The sequence below is a fragment of the Tarenaya hassleriana genome, unplaced genomic scaffold, assembly GCF_000463585.1.
Source record: "Tarenaya hassleriana unplaced genomic scaffold, ASM46358v1 Cleome3, whole genome shotgun sequence".
Lineage (NCBI taxonomy): Eukaryota > Viridiplantae > Streptophyta > Magnoliopsida > Brassicales > Cleomaceae > Tarenaya > Tarenaya hassleriana.
The window spans coordinates 8,679,367-8,690,865 of record NW_010966177.1 but is presented as its reverse complement, the minus strand read 5'-3'; the positions used below and the strand labels follow the sequence as shown (position 1 = coordinate 8,690,865).

Here is an 11,499-nt window from a genome sequence, read left to right as displayed (position 1 = left end):
CTGGCTTGTCTTTAATGTTACCTTTTCTTACTTTCTCTCTCTAGATTTTCCTTAGATTCTCTACATATTTTTTTTCATTTTAAGGTATAGTTGGAAAGTAAGAACAATAAATATATATATATATTTCTAATGTTAATTAGAGCTTATACGCTAAATCATTATATGCTTTTCAGGTAACGAGTCTCTGTGTATTTTAATTTTGTTTTTCTATCAAATATAAACCAGAAACATTTTTACTGTAAGCCGATTCTAAATTTGTTAAAAAAATTCACAATAGAATGAGTATCTCGCCTTATTTTCCCGGTTGGGCCTCTCGTTACCATTTTTGACATTTATTAAACTGGAAGTTATCAACTTTCATGGACATTTTCATAAATATAAATGAATCGTACGTAAGCATGCAATGACCAATAACCATACTTAATAAATGGTATGCTAAGTTGTGAATATCTATAATGTCATTTTCTAATAACATGAAGGAAAATCATATATACCATTCCAGTCTCTCTCTATATAAGATCTATATTCACTCGTCCTCGTCTCAAAACCCATCGAGTCACCATGGTTGACTCGCCCAACTCAGACGCCGGCTCATCCATCTCCACTACCGAGTCGATTTCACCGAGTGATGAACCCGCGAGGACGAAGAACAAGAAGCGGGTCAGACCCCAACCGGGATATCGAGGGGTCCGAATGAGGACGTGGGGCAGATGGGTCTCCGAGATTCGAGAGCCTCGCAAGAAGAGCCGCATCTGGCTCGGCCCCTTCGCCACCGCCGAGATGGCGGCGCGTGCTCATGACGCGGCGGCGTTGACCGTCAAAGGCTCCTCCGCCGTCCTCAACTTCCCGGAGCTCTCCGCTTTCCTCCCCCGACCGGCCTCGAACTCTCCCCGTGACGTTCAAGCCGCCGCCGCCATCGCTGCCGGTATGGATTTCTCCGCCGCCGCCGTAGAAATCCAGTCTCCGCCTTCGGTCTCGTCGGAGGCGTCTACGTCGTCGTCGTCGGAGCTGAGCGAGATAGTCGAGTTGCCGAGTTTGGAGACGAGTCACGACGAGTCGGTGAGCGAGTTCGTGTTTGCTGACTCGGTAGTTCCTGGTTCGCCGTGGTATTTCAGCAACTGTTATAGTTGCAACCATCGCGAGGACGATGGTACTACGTGTGAAGTCTTCGAGTCTTTCAATTTTGGTCCTCTTTTCTCCTTAGAATTTTAATTGTACCCCAGATATTTAAATTCACAATTTAGCCCTCTCCTGGAGGTTTAATTTAATGGACTACCAAATTCACGACACAGTTTAATTGGATCGTCAACAAAGCTGATATATTTAATATTTTGGCTATATATCATATATAATACAATCACAAATATATATATATATATATATATATATATATATATATATCTTCGTTGGTCTAAACAACAATTCAGTTGTTGAAATTAAATAATAAACGCTTAAAATATACGAATTTATTCATGTTAATTTTATAACAGTAACAACACCGAGAATGTCCCTCCTTATATGGCAAGTTAAACTTCAACAATTACCAACAAGAGATCGCTTGCACAGATGGAGGATCCAAGTCAATACCGCATGTTGTCTCTATGGCCTAGAATCTGAAAGTCATCAGCATCTCTTCTTTGATTGTCCTTACAACCATGCTATATGACGCTACTATGCGAGCTGCTGTTGGCATTCTCCTCCCTCATATATTGGCCGACTACAAATCTGGTACCGCAGGAATGAAGTCGTCTCGGACAGAAATAGAGGGTTACTAGTGAAGACCCTCAGCCACCTTACGGTTGACTTGATATGGAAAGAAAGAAATGACCAAATATTCAGGGGTAAGGTAAAATCCATCCAAGAAACTAGAATTAAGCTGGACCGACGGATGCGGACTCTCCTACTGACAGCCACACTTGACAGCAATACAAAGCATACCCGATTACTCGAGGATTGATATTACTTAACGGAAGGTCTTCGATAGATTAAACGAGAAAGCATATCCTGTCAATTGCGCATGAGAATCCATATTGTTAAAAATGTTTTTTTTGTCTTTTGAACTGATGTACTTTTAGGAATTTTAATACAACCACATTAAAAAAAATCAGTAAAGTTTATTTTCAGATAGTTCACAGCTAAGAATCTTTTCAACTTGGTATATAATACAACCACAATATATATATATATATATATATATATATATATATATATATATATTCGTTGGTCTAAACAAAATTTATAATAAATGCTTGGAACATACGAGTTTATTCATGTTAATTAATTTTATAACACTGAAATTCATTCTCAGATAGTTTACAGCTAAGAATCTTTTCAACTTGTATTTTATTACGATGAATTCAATTAATCTACTATTAATAGTTAACTAACTTTTAATACCAAACGGAAACAATAAATAATTATACAAATGATATGTTATTTTTAACTAATTTGTAACATTCCTATAAAACTTACATTAACATAAACCAAATAAATCTTTTTTTTTTGTTAAAGTAAATCAAATAAATCTTGTTCATCAGTCAACAGATATTTTTAAGAATTTTTTTTCTGTCCATATGGATCGATTGCTTCAATGCGTATATATATATATATATATGTATATATAATATGGGATTGTAGTTTACTCAAAATATTATTGACTTCCATACATATAGTCAGAGATGATTAATGACTTGGCTCATAATCAAGGAGCAATTTATGCACAAACGCATATGCAAATCCGACACTCGGGACATAAATTTAATTTTAACGAACTAATTTCTGGTCTGATCCTCATGGGCCAACATCAATCAACACCATTTTCTCAGGAGATTAAAATAATCATTTGTTCGTCGATCCAAACAGTAATTTAATGAAGGTTTATGTTAATTAATGCATATAATATTTTTCTGTTGAAGAGCCATCGGAATCCGCGGTCAACAAAAGCTGTTTTTAAAATTATTTAAAAAAATCACGTACTCCTGTTTAATTTTACACAAATTTCTGAATACTAAAATCTGTATCGTCTCCATCATATAGCGCTTAGAATTTATTTTTTTGGGTTTTATCGAGGTTTATTTTTTTCAATAAAAAAACCATATATAAAATAAAATATATATATATGTATACACATACATAGAGTGCTTAAACGAAAACAATATACTTGTAAATGCCAAGATTTTCGCGGATGAACACATTTCCTGAGTTTTATCAGAATATCATAAAAATTCAACGTTGATTAGTGGAAATAGACTCTTTTCAAGTGGTTATAAATATGGTTAATTAAAGTATATCACCAATAAAAAAAACGGCAAGATGAACAACATGCCGCAGATTACCGAATTAATAAAATTCGGATCAGAAGTAAGATATAATGCAATCAAATAAAAATAAATATATTTGTCAAAAAAATAAATAAATAAATAAATGTCTTTGTAAGTTTCTTCATGATTAATTATAAATAGCTTCAAACAACAAAGTCGCTTTGGCCGAGTGGTTAAGGCGTGTGCCTGCTAAGTACATGGGGTTTCCCCGCGAGAGTTCGAATCTCTCAGGCGACGTTTACTTTTTTTCTCATTAAGAAAATAACAACCCAATCTGTTTATTTATACGTTGAATATAATTATTTCAATCCGCGTTTTATATTAATAAAAAATTATTATCAACGAGGGTAATGCGAATTTTGGTTTTTAAAATGTACGGGTCAAATGTGATTTGCATTTTATGCACTTGAAATGTAAGATTTATTTAAAAAGGGGACGACGACGAAGTCAAATAATTCCACTCCTCTTGCTATTAATGATTTACCAAAGAAAAAAAGAATAATTAATGATTAGGAAAAAAAATTAATGTTATCTCATTGATGATTGATTCTTCGGTCCATGAATGTTCGTTTGACAGCTTTTTAACGACATTTTCTTTTTGCAGACCACAGATTCAACCAATACATACATATATATATATATATATATATATATATATGTTTATGTTTTGAAACCAACGAGATCTTTAACCATATTCTGGTTCCCAACAGAGGGAAACCGAAGTGAGAGAAAGAAAGCCATGAGGTTCTTCAATTCTCAAAGCCCGTAATCGCCTCCCTGGAAATTCAGTTCACGATTCAAGGACGCTGTTCTGTATTTCCAGTCCGGCAAATTCTCTGAGTGTATCGGTGTTCTGAATCAGCTCAAGCAGATGAAAGAGAACGATCCCAAGATTCTTCACAATATTGCAATTGCGGAGTACTTTAGAGATGGCTGCTCAGTTCCTACGAAGCTGCTGGAAGCCCTTAACCGCGTCAAGAAACAGAGTGATGAGCTTGCTCGTGCAACCAGAGAGCAAGTTGATGCTGCCAACCCTGGAAATAAAACTGTGGGGACTCAAGAGAGTAGCACAAATGGACAAAGTTCTAGCACTTCTTGCAATGATGAATTTGATAATACTGTGACAGTATTCATCTGCATGACTATGGAAAAGCGTTATCAATTTTAGAACATTTGTTTCAGAATATCGAGCCTCTGGATGAGACGATTGCTCTTCAAATCTGTTTTTTGTTGCTCGATGTTGCATTAGCTTGCCGTGACGCTTCAAAGTTTGCGGCTGTGTTAAAACTACATGGAGAAAACTTATGGTGTTGGCTGTGGGAGTCAAGTTGAAAATAGAAACTCTTTACAACCATATCAACTTTTGAAATAATATAGAGTTGCAGAGATAAAGATTAAAAAGAAAGTAGTAATAGGAAGAGGAAGAAGAAGGATTTAGAGAAAGTTCTCTGTTATCTTTACAAAATAAGAAAAAGTGTTCCTTAAATACAATAGAGGAAGAAACCCTAATAAACCCTAACCGAACTAAACCAAAGTAAACCAAACCATTCTAATAATTTCAGATTAAATAAGATCTAAAAGTAACATAAATCAAAATCTATTTTAATATCTAGTCCATTGTTAAATTCCAAACATACTATAAATTTTCCAGTATAACCGTGTATCTTCTTTCCAATGGGTTTGATTAATTCAACCCCATTCTCTCTCCAGAAATTATATATATGTGTATAATGGAGAGATATGATATGAACAATATATATATATATATATCATAATAATCAACACGCGTAAATGTTCCTCGGCGCGTTTGGTACCGAAGAAAACATCTGTCTGAAATCTTCTACTGTCGCATTGTCACTTTTTGTTTCATTTTCCATATCATTCTTTCTTTGAAGCCAAGCAAGAATCACAAGCCCCCAAAAATTCTCCATCTTTATCCTCTTCCCACCAAACTGTTTCATACACCTAATTCTGCCGTTTTTTTTTTCGATTTTCAGTGCAAAAAATGTAATTGGGTTTTGATCCGATCGTCTCCGACAATATTAATCCCTTTGATTCCGAGTGAAAGAATTTTCCTTTTTTCGAGTTCGATCCAGAAATTTCAATTTTCCCAGTTTTGGATACTGTGCGAAGTCACTTGATCCTCTCGTTTGCAGAACCCGTTTCTGAGTTTGACTTGAACCCTATAAATCCCGATCCCTTTTTGTTGGTTCGGTGCATAAAAGTTCGAGTCTTGTGAATCGATCGCTTATCGGTCTGAATCCGAGTGAAAATGGAAACCCTACCGTCTCCTTTCGGAGACCCGGCTCCGAATTTGTCGGATTCGGAGCTCCGTGAAACCGCTTACGAGATCCTCGTCGCCGCTTGCCGGAGCACCGGCAGCCGCCCGCTCACTTACATCTCTCAGTCGGAGAAGTCAATGTGATACCTGGAAGTGTTTATTGGGGTAATTTTATTTACCATTCTTTTTTAATTACAGCAAGAGCTTACCAAGTCATATGAAGCTCACATTAAGCAGTTGCAAAGAGATTTGTCTGCATCTAAAAGTGAAGTGACTAAGGTAGAGTCCAGCATGAGTGAAGCATTAGCAGCGAAAAACTCAGAAATAGAGGCACTTGTCATTGCAATGGATTCCCTAAAAAAACAAGCTGCTTTAACTGAAGGAAACTTGGCTTCACTTCAGGTTTCTAGCCCTCTCATTTCTTTTGGTTGTTTCTCTTTGCTTTGTACCTGTAATATTGTATGGCATGCCTTTAATATCTCCTGTTACCTTGGCTCTGCGGCGGCGGCGACTCTCTCGCCGTCTCCGTCGCTTCACAGATCGCTGACTTCGACGGCGGCGAGTAAGGTGAAGAAGGCGTTGGGGATGAAGTCGAGGAAGAGTGGCGGCGGCGGCGAGTCGTCGGGTCAAGCGGGTCAGACGGGCCGAGTGAAGAAAGCGGTCACGGTGGGTGAGTTGGTTAGGGTTCAGATGCAGGTCTCGGAGCAGACCGACTCAAGGATCCGAAGGGCGCTTCTGAGGATCGCTGCCGGTCAGGTTTGTGTTTTTCTATGAATCTGAAACTGGAAAAAGGTCTTGTTTGTTTGCCTAGAAAACCGAAATCCCTCAACTTTCTCGACCGAGAAAGCGATTCAATGGATAAGAATCCTCTGAAGTCTGATCTATGATCATCTGTTTGAATTTGAGTTGATGTGGTTCCAAATCTTTGTTCCATTTAACCATCCTCCATTGTTTCTGTTATATAGCTTGGGAAGCGAGTGGAGACAATGGTTCTACCACTTGAGCTTTTACAACAGCTCAAGGCCTCGGATTTCTCGGATCAGCAAGAGTACGAGGCGTGGCAGAGGAGAATCTTGAAAGTTCTCGAAGCTGGTGTGCTCTTGAATCCTTATACACCAATAAACAAGGCCGATTCTTCCGGACAACAGCTTAAGCAAGCTATTCGGTCTGCTCTCGAGAAGCCATTGGAGACTGGTAAGAACACAGGACAAATGCAAAACCTGAGGAATCTCGTCATGTCCCTTGCTGTCAGATCACGTGGTGGTGGATCGAGCTCCGATACTTGCCACTGGGCTGACGGGTTTTCTTTCAATCTCAGACTCTATCAAATGCTGTTAGATTCTTGTTTCGATGTTAACGATCAGCTCTCTCTCGTCGAAGAAGTAGACGAGGTTCTTGAACTCGTGAAGAAGACATGGCCTATCTTGGGTATGAACCAAATGCTTCATGATGTTGTCTTTCTCTGGGTTTTGTTTCATCGGTACGTCGTAACCGGACAAGTGGAGAACGATTTGCTCACAGCCGCCAATAACTTGATTCTCGAAGTCGAGAAAGATGCAAAGGAGATGGGGGCAAATGATCAAGAATATTCTAAGGTCTCGAGTTCTGTTCTGAGTTTGGTTCTTGATTGGGCCGAGAAGAAGTTGGTCGCTTACCACGATAATTTTAACATCGATAACGTCGAATCTCTCGAAACAACGGTTTCTTTAGCGATCTCGGCCGCGAAAGTTTTGGTCGAAGATATTCCTAGCGAGTACCGAAGGAAAAAGAAGCAACTCGATGTGGGTTGGGACAGGGTTGATAGTTACATCAGGTCTTCACTTCGTATGGCCTTTTCTCAGGTCCGTCTATATATATATATATGTGATAGACTATATGTTTATATCTCTGTGTCGTTCAAGATATTGTATCAAACTCTTAACTTACGTTTTATTTCCGAAACAGATCAAGAGGATGGTGGAACACAACAAGCGATCAAAAGCTCGGCAGAACAATCTTCCAGCCCTTGCAATTCTTGCAGAAGATGTCGGCCATTTGGCATTCAACGAGAAGGCGCTATTTAGTCCAATCTTGAAGAAATGGCACCCGCTTTCAGCCGGTGTAGCGGCTGCTACCCTTCATTCGTGCTACTCAAACGATTTGAAGAAATTTGTCTCGGGCATAAAAGAGCTGACACCGGATGCAATACGAGTGCTCACGGCTGCTGATAAATTGGAAAAAGATTTGGTTCAAATCGCTGTTCAAGATGCAGTAGACAGTGAAGATGGTGGGAAATCTGTTATAAGAGAGATGCCTCCTTTCGAGGCTGAAACCGTTATTGCCAACCTCGTGAAATCGTGGATCAAGACAAGAGTCGATAGACTAAAGGAATGGATTGATCGAAATCTTCAGCAAGAGGTATTTAACAGTTAAAAAGTTTTCGCCTTTTTCGCTCTTTCGCCTAAACGGAAGCGGGTTTTATGGATTTTTGTGCTTATCTGTTTGGTTCGATTTGGTGATAACCTGCAGGTATGGAATCCGAAATCGAATCGGTTGGGTATTGCCCCTTCTTCAGTAGAGGTTCTAAGGCTGGTAGATGAGACTTTGGAAGCATTCTTTCTCCTGCCTATACCTATGCATCCAGCCTTACTTCCCGAGTTGACATCTGGTCTCGACAAGTGTATTCTACATTACGTATCGAAGGCCAAATCTGGATGCGGTATACGATACATTGCCTTAACTTGATCCGTTAATATTTCTGTGTTTAAAGCAACGATCTCATCATATCGACTCTGGTCAATTTGCTGGTTTTACGGGTTTTCCAGGTTCGAGGAATACGTTTATACCCACTTTGCCTGCTCTGACGAGATGCACGGTCGGGTCAAGATTAAACGGTGTGTTCAGGAAGAAGGAGAAACCAGTAGCTCATCAGAGGAGGAAATCACAGCTTGGCGCATCGAAAGGGGATGATCCCTCGGGAATACTTCAGCTCTGCTGCAGGATCAACACTCTGCAGTATATTCGTGCAGAAGCAGAATCTTCGGGTAAAAAGACAGTAGCCCGTCTCCCGGAATCGGAATCTAGCGCGTTAGATGATGTCTCGGATGGTAAAGGAAAGACCTTTGAACCGTCGATCACATCTTGTTCTAAGGGAATACAGCAACTGTGTGAAGCAACTGCCTACAAGATCGTGTTCCATGATCTGAGCAATGTCCTGTGGGATGGGCTTTACATTGGAGACGCTTCTTCTTCAAGGGCTGAGCCTTTTCTACAGGAGCTCGAACGGTATCTGGAGATAATTTCGACGACGGTTCACAACAGAGTCAGGACGAGAGTCATAACCGACATCATGAGAGCTTCCTTCGAAGGGTTCCTCTTGGTTTTGTTTGCAGGTGGCCCATCTCGAGGCTTTACCCTTCAAGATTCTGCATTTGTAGAAGAGGATTTCAAGTTTCTCTGCGATCTGTTCTGGTCAAACGGAGATGGGTTGCCTCTGGATTTGATCGAGAAGGTATCTGCAATGGTGAAGAGTGTTCTGCCATTGTTAAGCACAGAGACAGAGTCTCTGATCGAACAGTACAAAGCGTTGTGTCTGGAGAATTTCGGTTCAGACAGAGGAAAGCTTCCATTGCCGCCGACTTCTGGTCAGTGGAATCCGACAGAACCCAACACTCTTCTTCGTGTTTTGTGTTACCGTTATGATGAGGCCGCGACCAAGTTTCTCAAGAAGACGTATAACCTGCCGAGGAAGATAACATGAAAAAAAGCCTTGGGGAAGTAGGTGGTGACCATGACCGGAGTTAACCGGAAACTGGTCTTTGCTATTAACCGGTCTTTTTGGTTAAATGCCTAATTAACCCGGACGTGGGTTGGTTCGATTTTGAAAGCCCGGGTGGTGTCGGGATTCATCCGTTTGGCTTTGAAGGCGGTATATTGCACCGGTTAAGCAACGATTGGTTTGGTATCCTCGGTTTTCTTTGGTTTTCCATGGTTATTGATACATGTTCAGGTACAAATTTAACCGTATTCTTTTTGTATATTTATAAACTTGTTTGTGTTTTCATTACCAACAAAAAAAAAACTTGTTTGTGTTTGGGTACAATACAAACATGTCTGAATAATTGGTGTGATTTTTTTTTCATCTGCGACTGATTCAAAGAAACCTGCTAAGCCCATTGTACACTCAGAGGCCCATTAAGCGCATTATATAAAATATGGGCCTGAACATATAGAACATGGGCCAGATTCTACAAGCCCAATAGGCTCATAATATATAATGTGGGCCTGATTCTAAAACCGCTCACGGTAAGCGGAGTCGAGGGTCTCGTCGATCGCCTCGAGACTTGTCGGAATCGCTTCAGTTTTGTGGTCCGTTTATCGGATGATCTGTTCGATTTCTTGCGGTTGCTTGGGGGATTTATGCGGTCAGGGTTAGGGTTTCCTCGTACGCGCACTTCGGGCCATCAGGTTTGAGTTTCTTGGTCTATTATACGAAAGCTTCATCTATCTTTTCCCTGTTTGGGATCCAATTTCGTGGAGTTTTGAAGCTGGGGGATTCCAGCTTCAAAACTCCAACTCACGGTCCTTTTCCAGTGGATAGGTGGTTGCTTTGATCTACTTGGGGATACATGTGATCCATGTTTCCCTGGGTATATGATCGTTTCGAAATTGAAAAATCTGGATTTAAATCGAATATAAAAACAATCAAAAACACTAAAACATGTAGAAAATTAATGTTTTCGTCAATAAAAATGGAATCTATTATATAAGAGGTTTTGAACCAAAAAATCTAAATTCCGAACCAAAATCTAAAATGCTCGGCTTTAGACAATATCATATAAATTATCGCGTGTTCGGATATATAGATAATAATCTTATCGAAACTAATGATTCTTTGTATCAATTATCATAATGTATTACATCTTCATAGCACATAAAATCACTTCGTTTTTAATGTTGTTGTAAAGCACAAGACCATCATGTTTCAACTTCTCGTCAGTACGGACGCTGACCCACATAGTTTCCCGGAGGGTCATAGCTACAAATCACAAAAACATAACCATCCTCGCACTGGACCGAGCCACAACCGAGCCGGACCGAGTCACGCCACACTATCTGAGTGTAATGGCCGCACACATCGTCCCCTACGCACGAGTTAGTGGCATAATCGTAATTATCTTTCTCCGTCAACCAATAAGCCGTCGCGTCAGGACCGCTCATGCGACCGTAACCAGCGGCTAGGTTCTCGCCGTACGGTCCGGAGGAATGTTGCATGGCGCAATCTTTGGCCCTCTGGTTCGCATAGTCTTGGGCATAGGCTGCCAGCGTGGCATTCCACGTCATCGGTCCGACACCAACCTCGGCCCGTGCCTTGTTGTGAGAAGCGATCGTGTTTTGCTGTTGGAGGTCAACGTCTTTTGCGTTAGGGTTTGGTACATGACGATAGGCATGGCATATTATTACGAAAGACAGCAATGTGAATACGGCTAAGTTACGAGAAAAAAACATTTTTTTTTTGTTTGGCGGGGGATTTAAGTGAAGAGTGTTATTGTTCGGATGTTGTATTTATAGACTTAGATTTCATGGATTTGTAAAAAAAATATGGACAAACATTAAAGATACTAGATTTTATACATACTATTATTTGTCCATTTATTGACTTCTTACCAAAACGATGACTAATAGATAATTATTTAGTTAATATAATTAGAAAAAAAATCACAATTTTTGAAAACAATTATTAAAAATTATTGAAGAGTTAAAACATTAATGATTCACAAATTCAAGTAGATTTTTTTTAAATCTAAAAAATATAATTTTTACTATTTATATATTTTCCACTCAATATTAAATATATTTGAAATGATAATTTAATAATAAAAATACATTTTTAAAATTAGTATTGAAATGATGATAAAT

At 39.4% G+C, this 11,499-nt stretch overlaps 3 protein-coding genes and 1 non-coding gene across 4 annotated transcripts; 3 read left to right on the top strand and 1 right to left on the bottom strand.

Annotated features, from left to right (window-relative positions):
• Positions 1 to 466: 466 nt before the first annotated feature.
• On the top strand, positions 467 to 1,268 carry LOC104820045 (ethylene-responsive transcription factor ERF037-like). Its single transcript, XM_010550393.1, has one exon. The coding sequence runs from the start codon at positions 562 to 564 to the stop codon at positions 1,210 to 1,212; it is 651 nt and encodes a 216-aa protein (XP_010548695.1). The 5' UTR covers positions 467 to 561; the 3' UTR covers positions 1,213 to 1,268.
• Positions 1,269 to 3,475: 2,207 nt separating this feature from the next.
• Positions 3,476 to 3,557, top strand: TRNAS-GCU. The gene has a single exon. It is a non-coding gene; the product is annotated as a tRNA-Ser (tRNA).
• Positions 3,558 to 5,091: 1,534 nt separating this feature from the next.
• Positions 5,092 to 9,721, top strand: LOC104820044. The gene is made up of 6 exons (XM_010550392.2): positions 5,092 to 5,740; positions 6,086 to 6,357; positions 6,567 to 7,442; positions 7,546 to 7,998; positions 8,110 to 8,299; positions 8,406 to 9,721. The coding sequence occupies exons 1-6, from the start codon at positions 5,593 to 5,595 to the stop codon at positions 9,338 to 9,340; spliced, it is 2,874 nt and encodes a 957-aa protein (XP_010548694.1). The 5' UTR covers positions 5,092 to 5,592; the 3' UTR covers positions 9,341 to 9,721.
• Positions 9,722 to 10,179: 458 nt separating this feature from the next.
• Positions 10,180 to 11,160, bottom strand: LOC104820043 (pathogenesis-related protein 1-like). The gene has a single exon (XM_010550391.2). The coding sequence runs from the start codon at positions 11,086 to 11,088 to the stop codon at positions 10,576 to 10,578; it is 513 nt and encodes a 170-aa protein (XP_010548693.1). The 5' UTR covers positions 11,089 to 11,160; the 3' UTR covers positions 10,180 to 10,575.
• Positions 11,161 to 11,499: the final 339 nt, after the last annotated feature.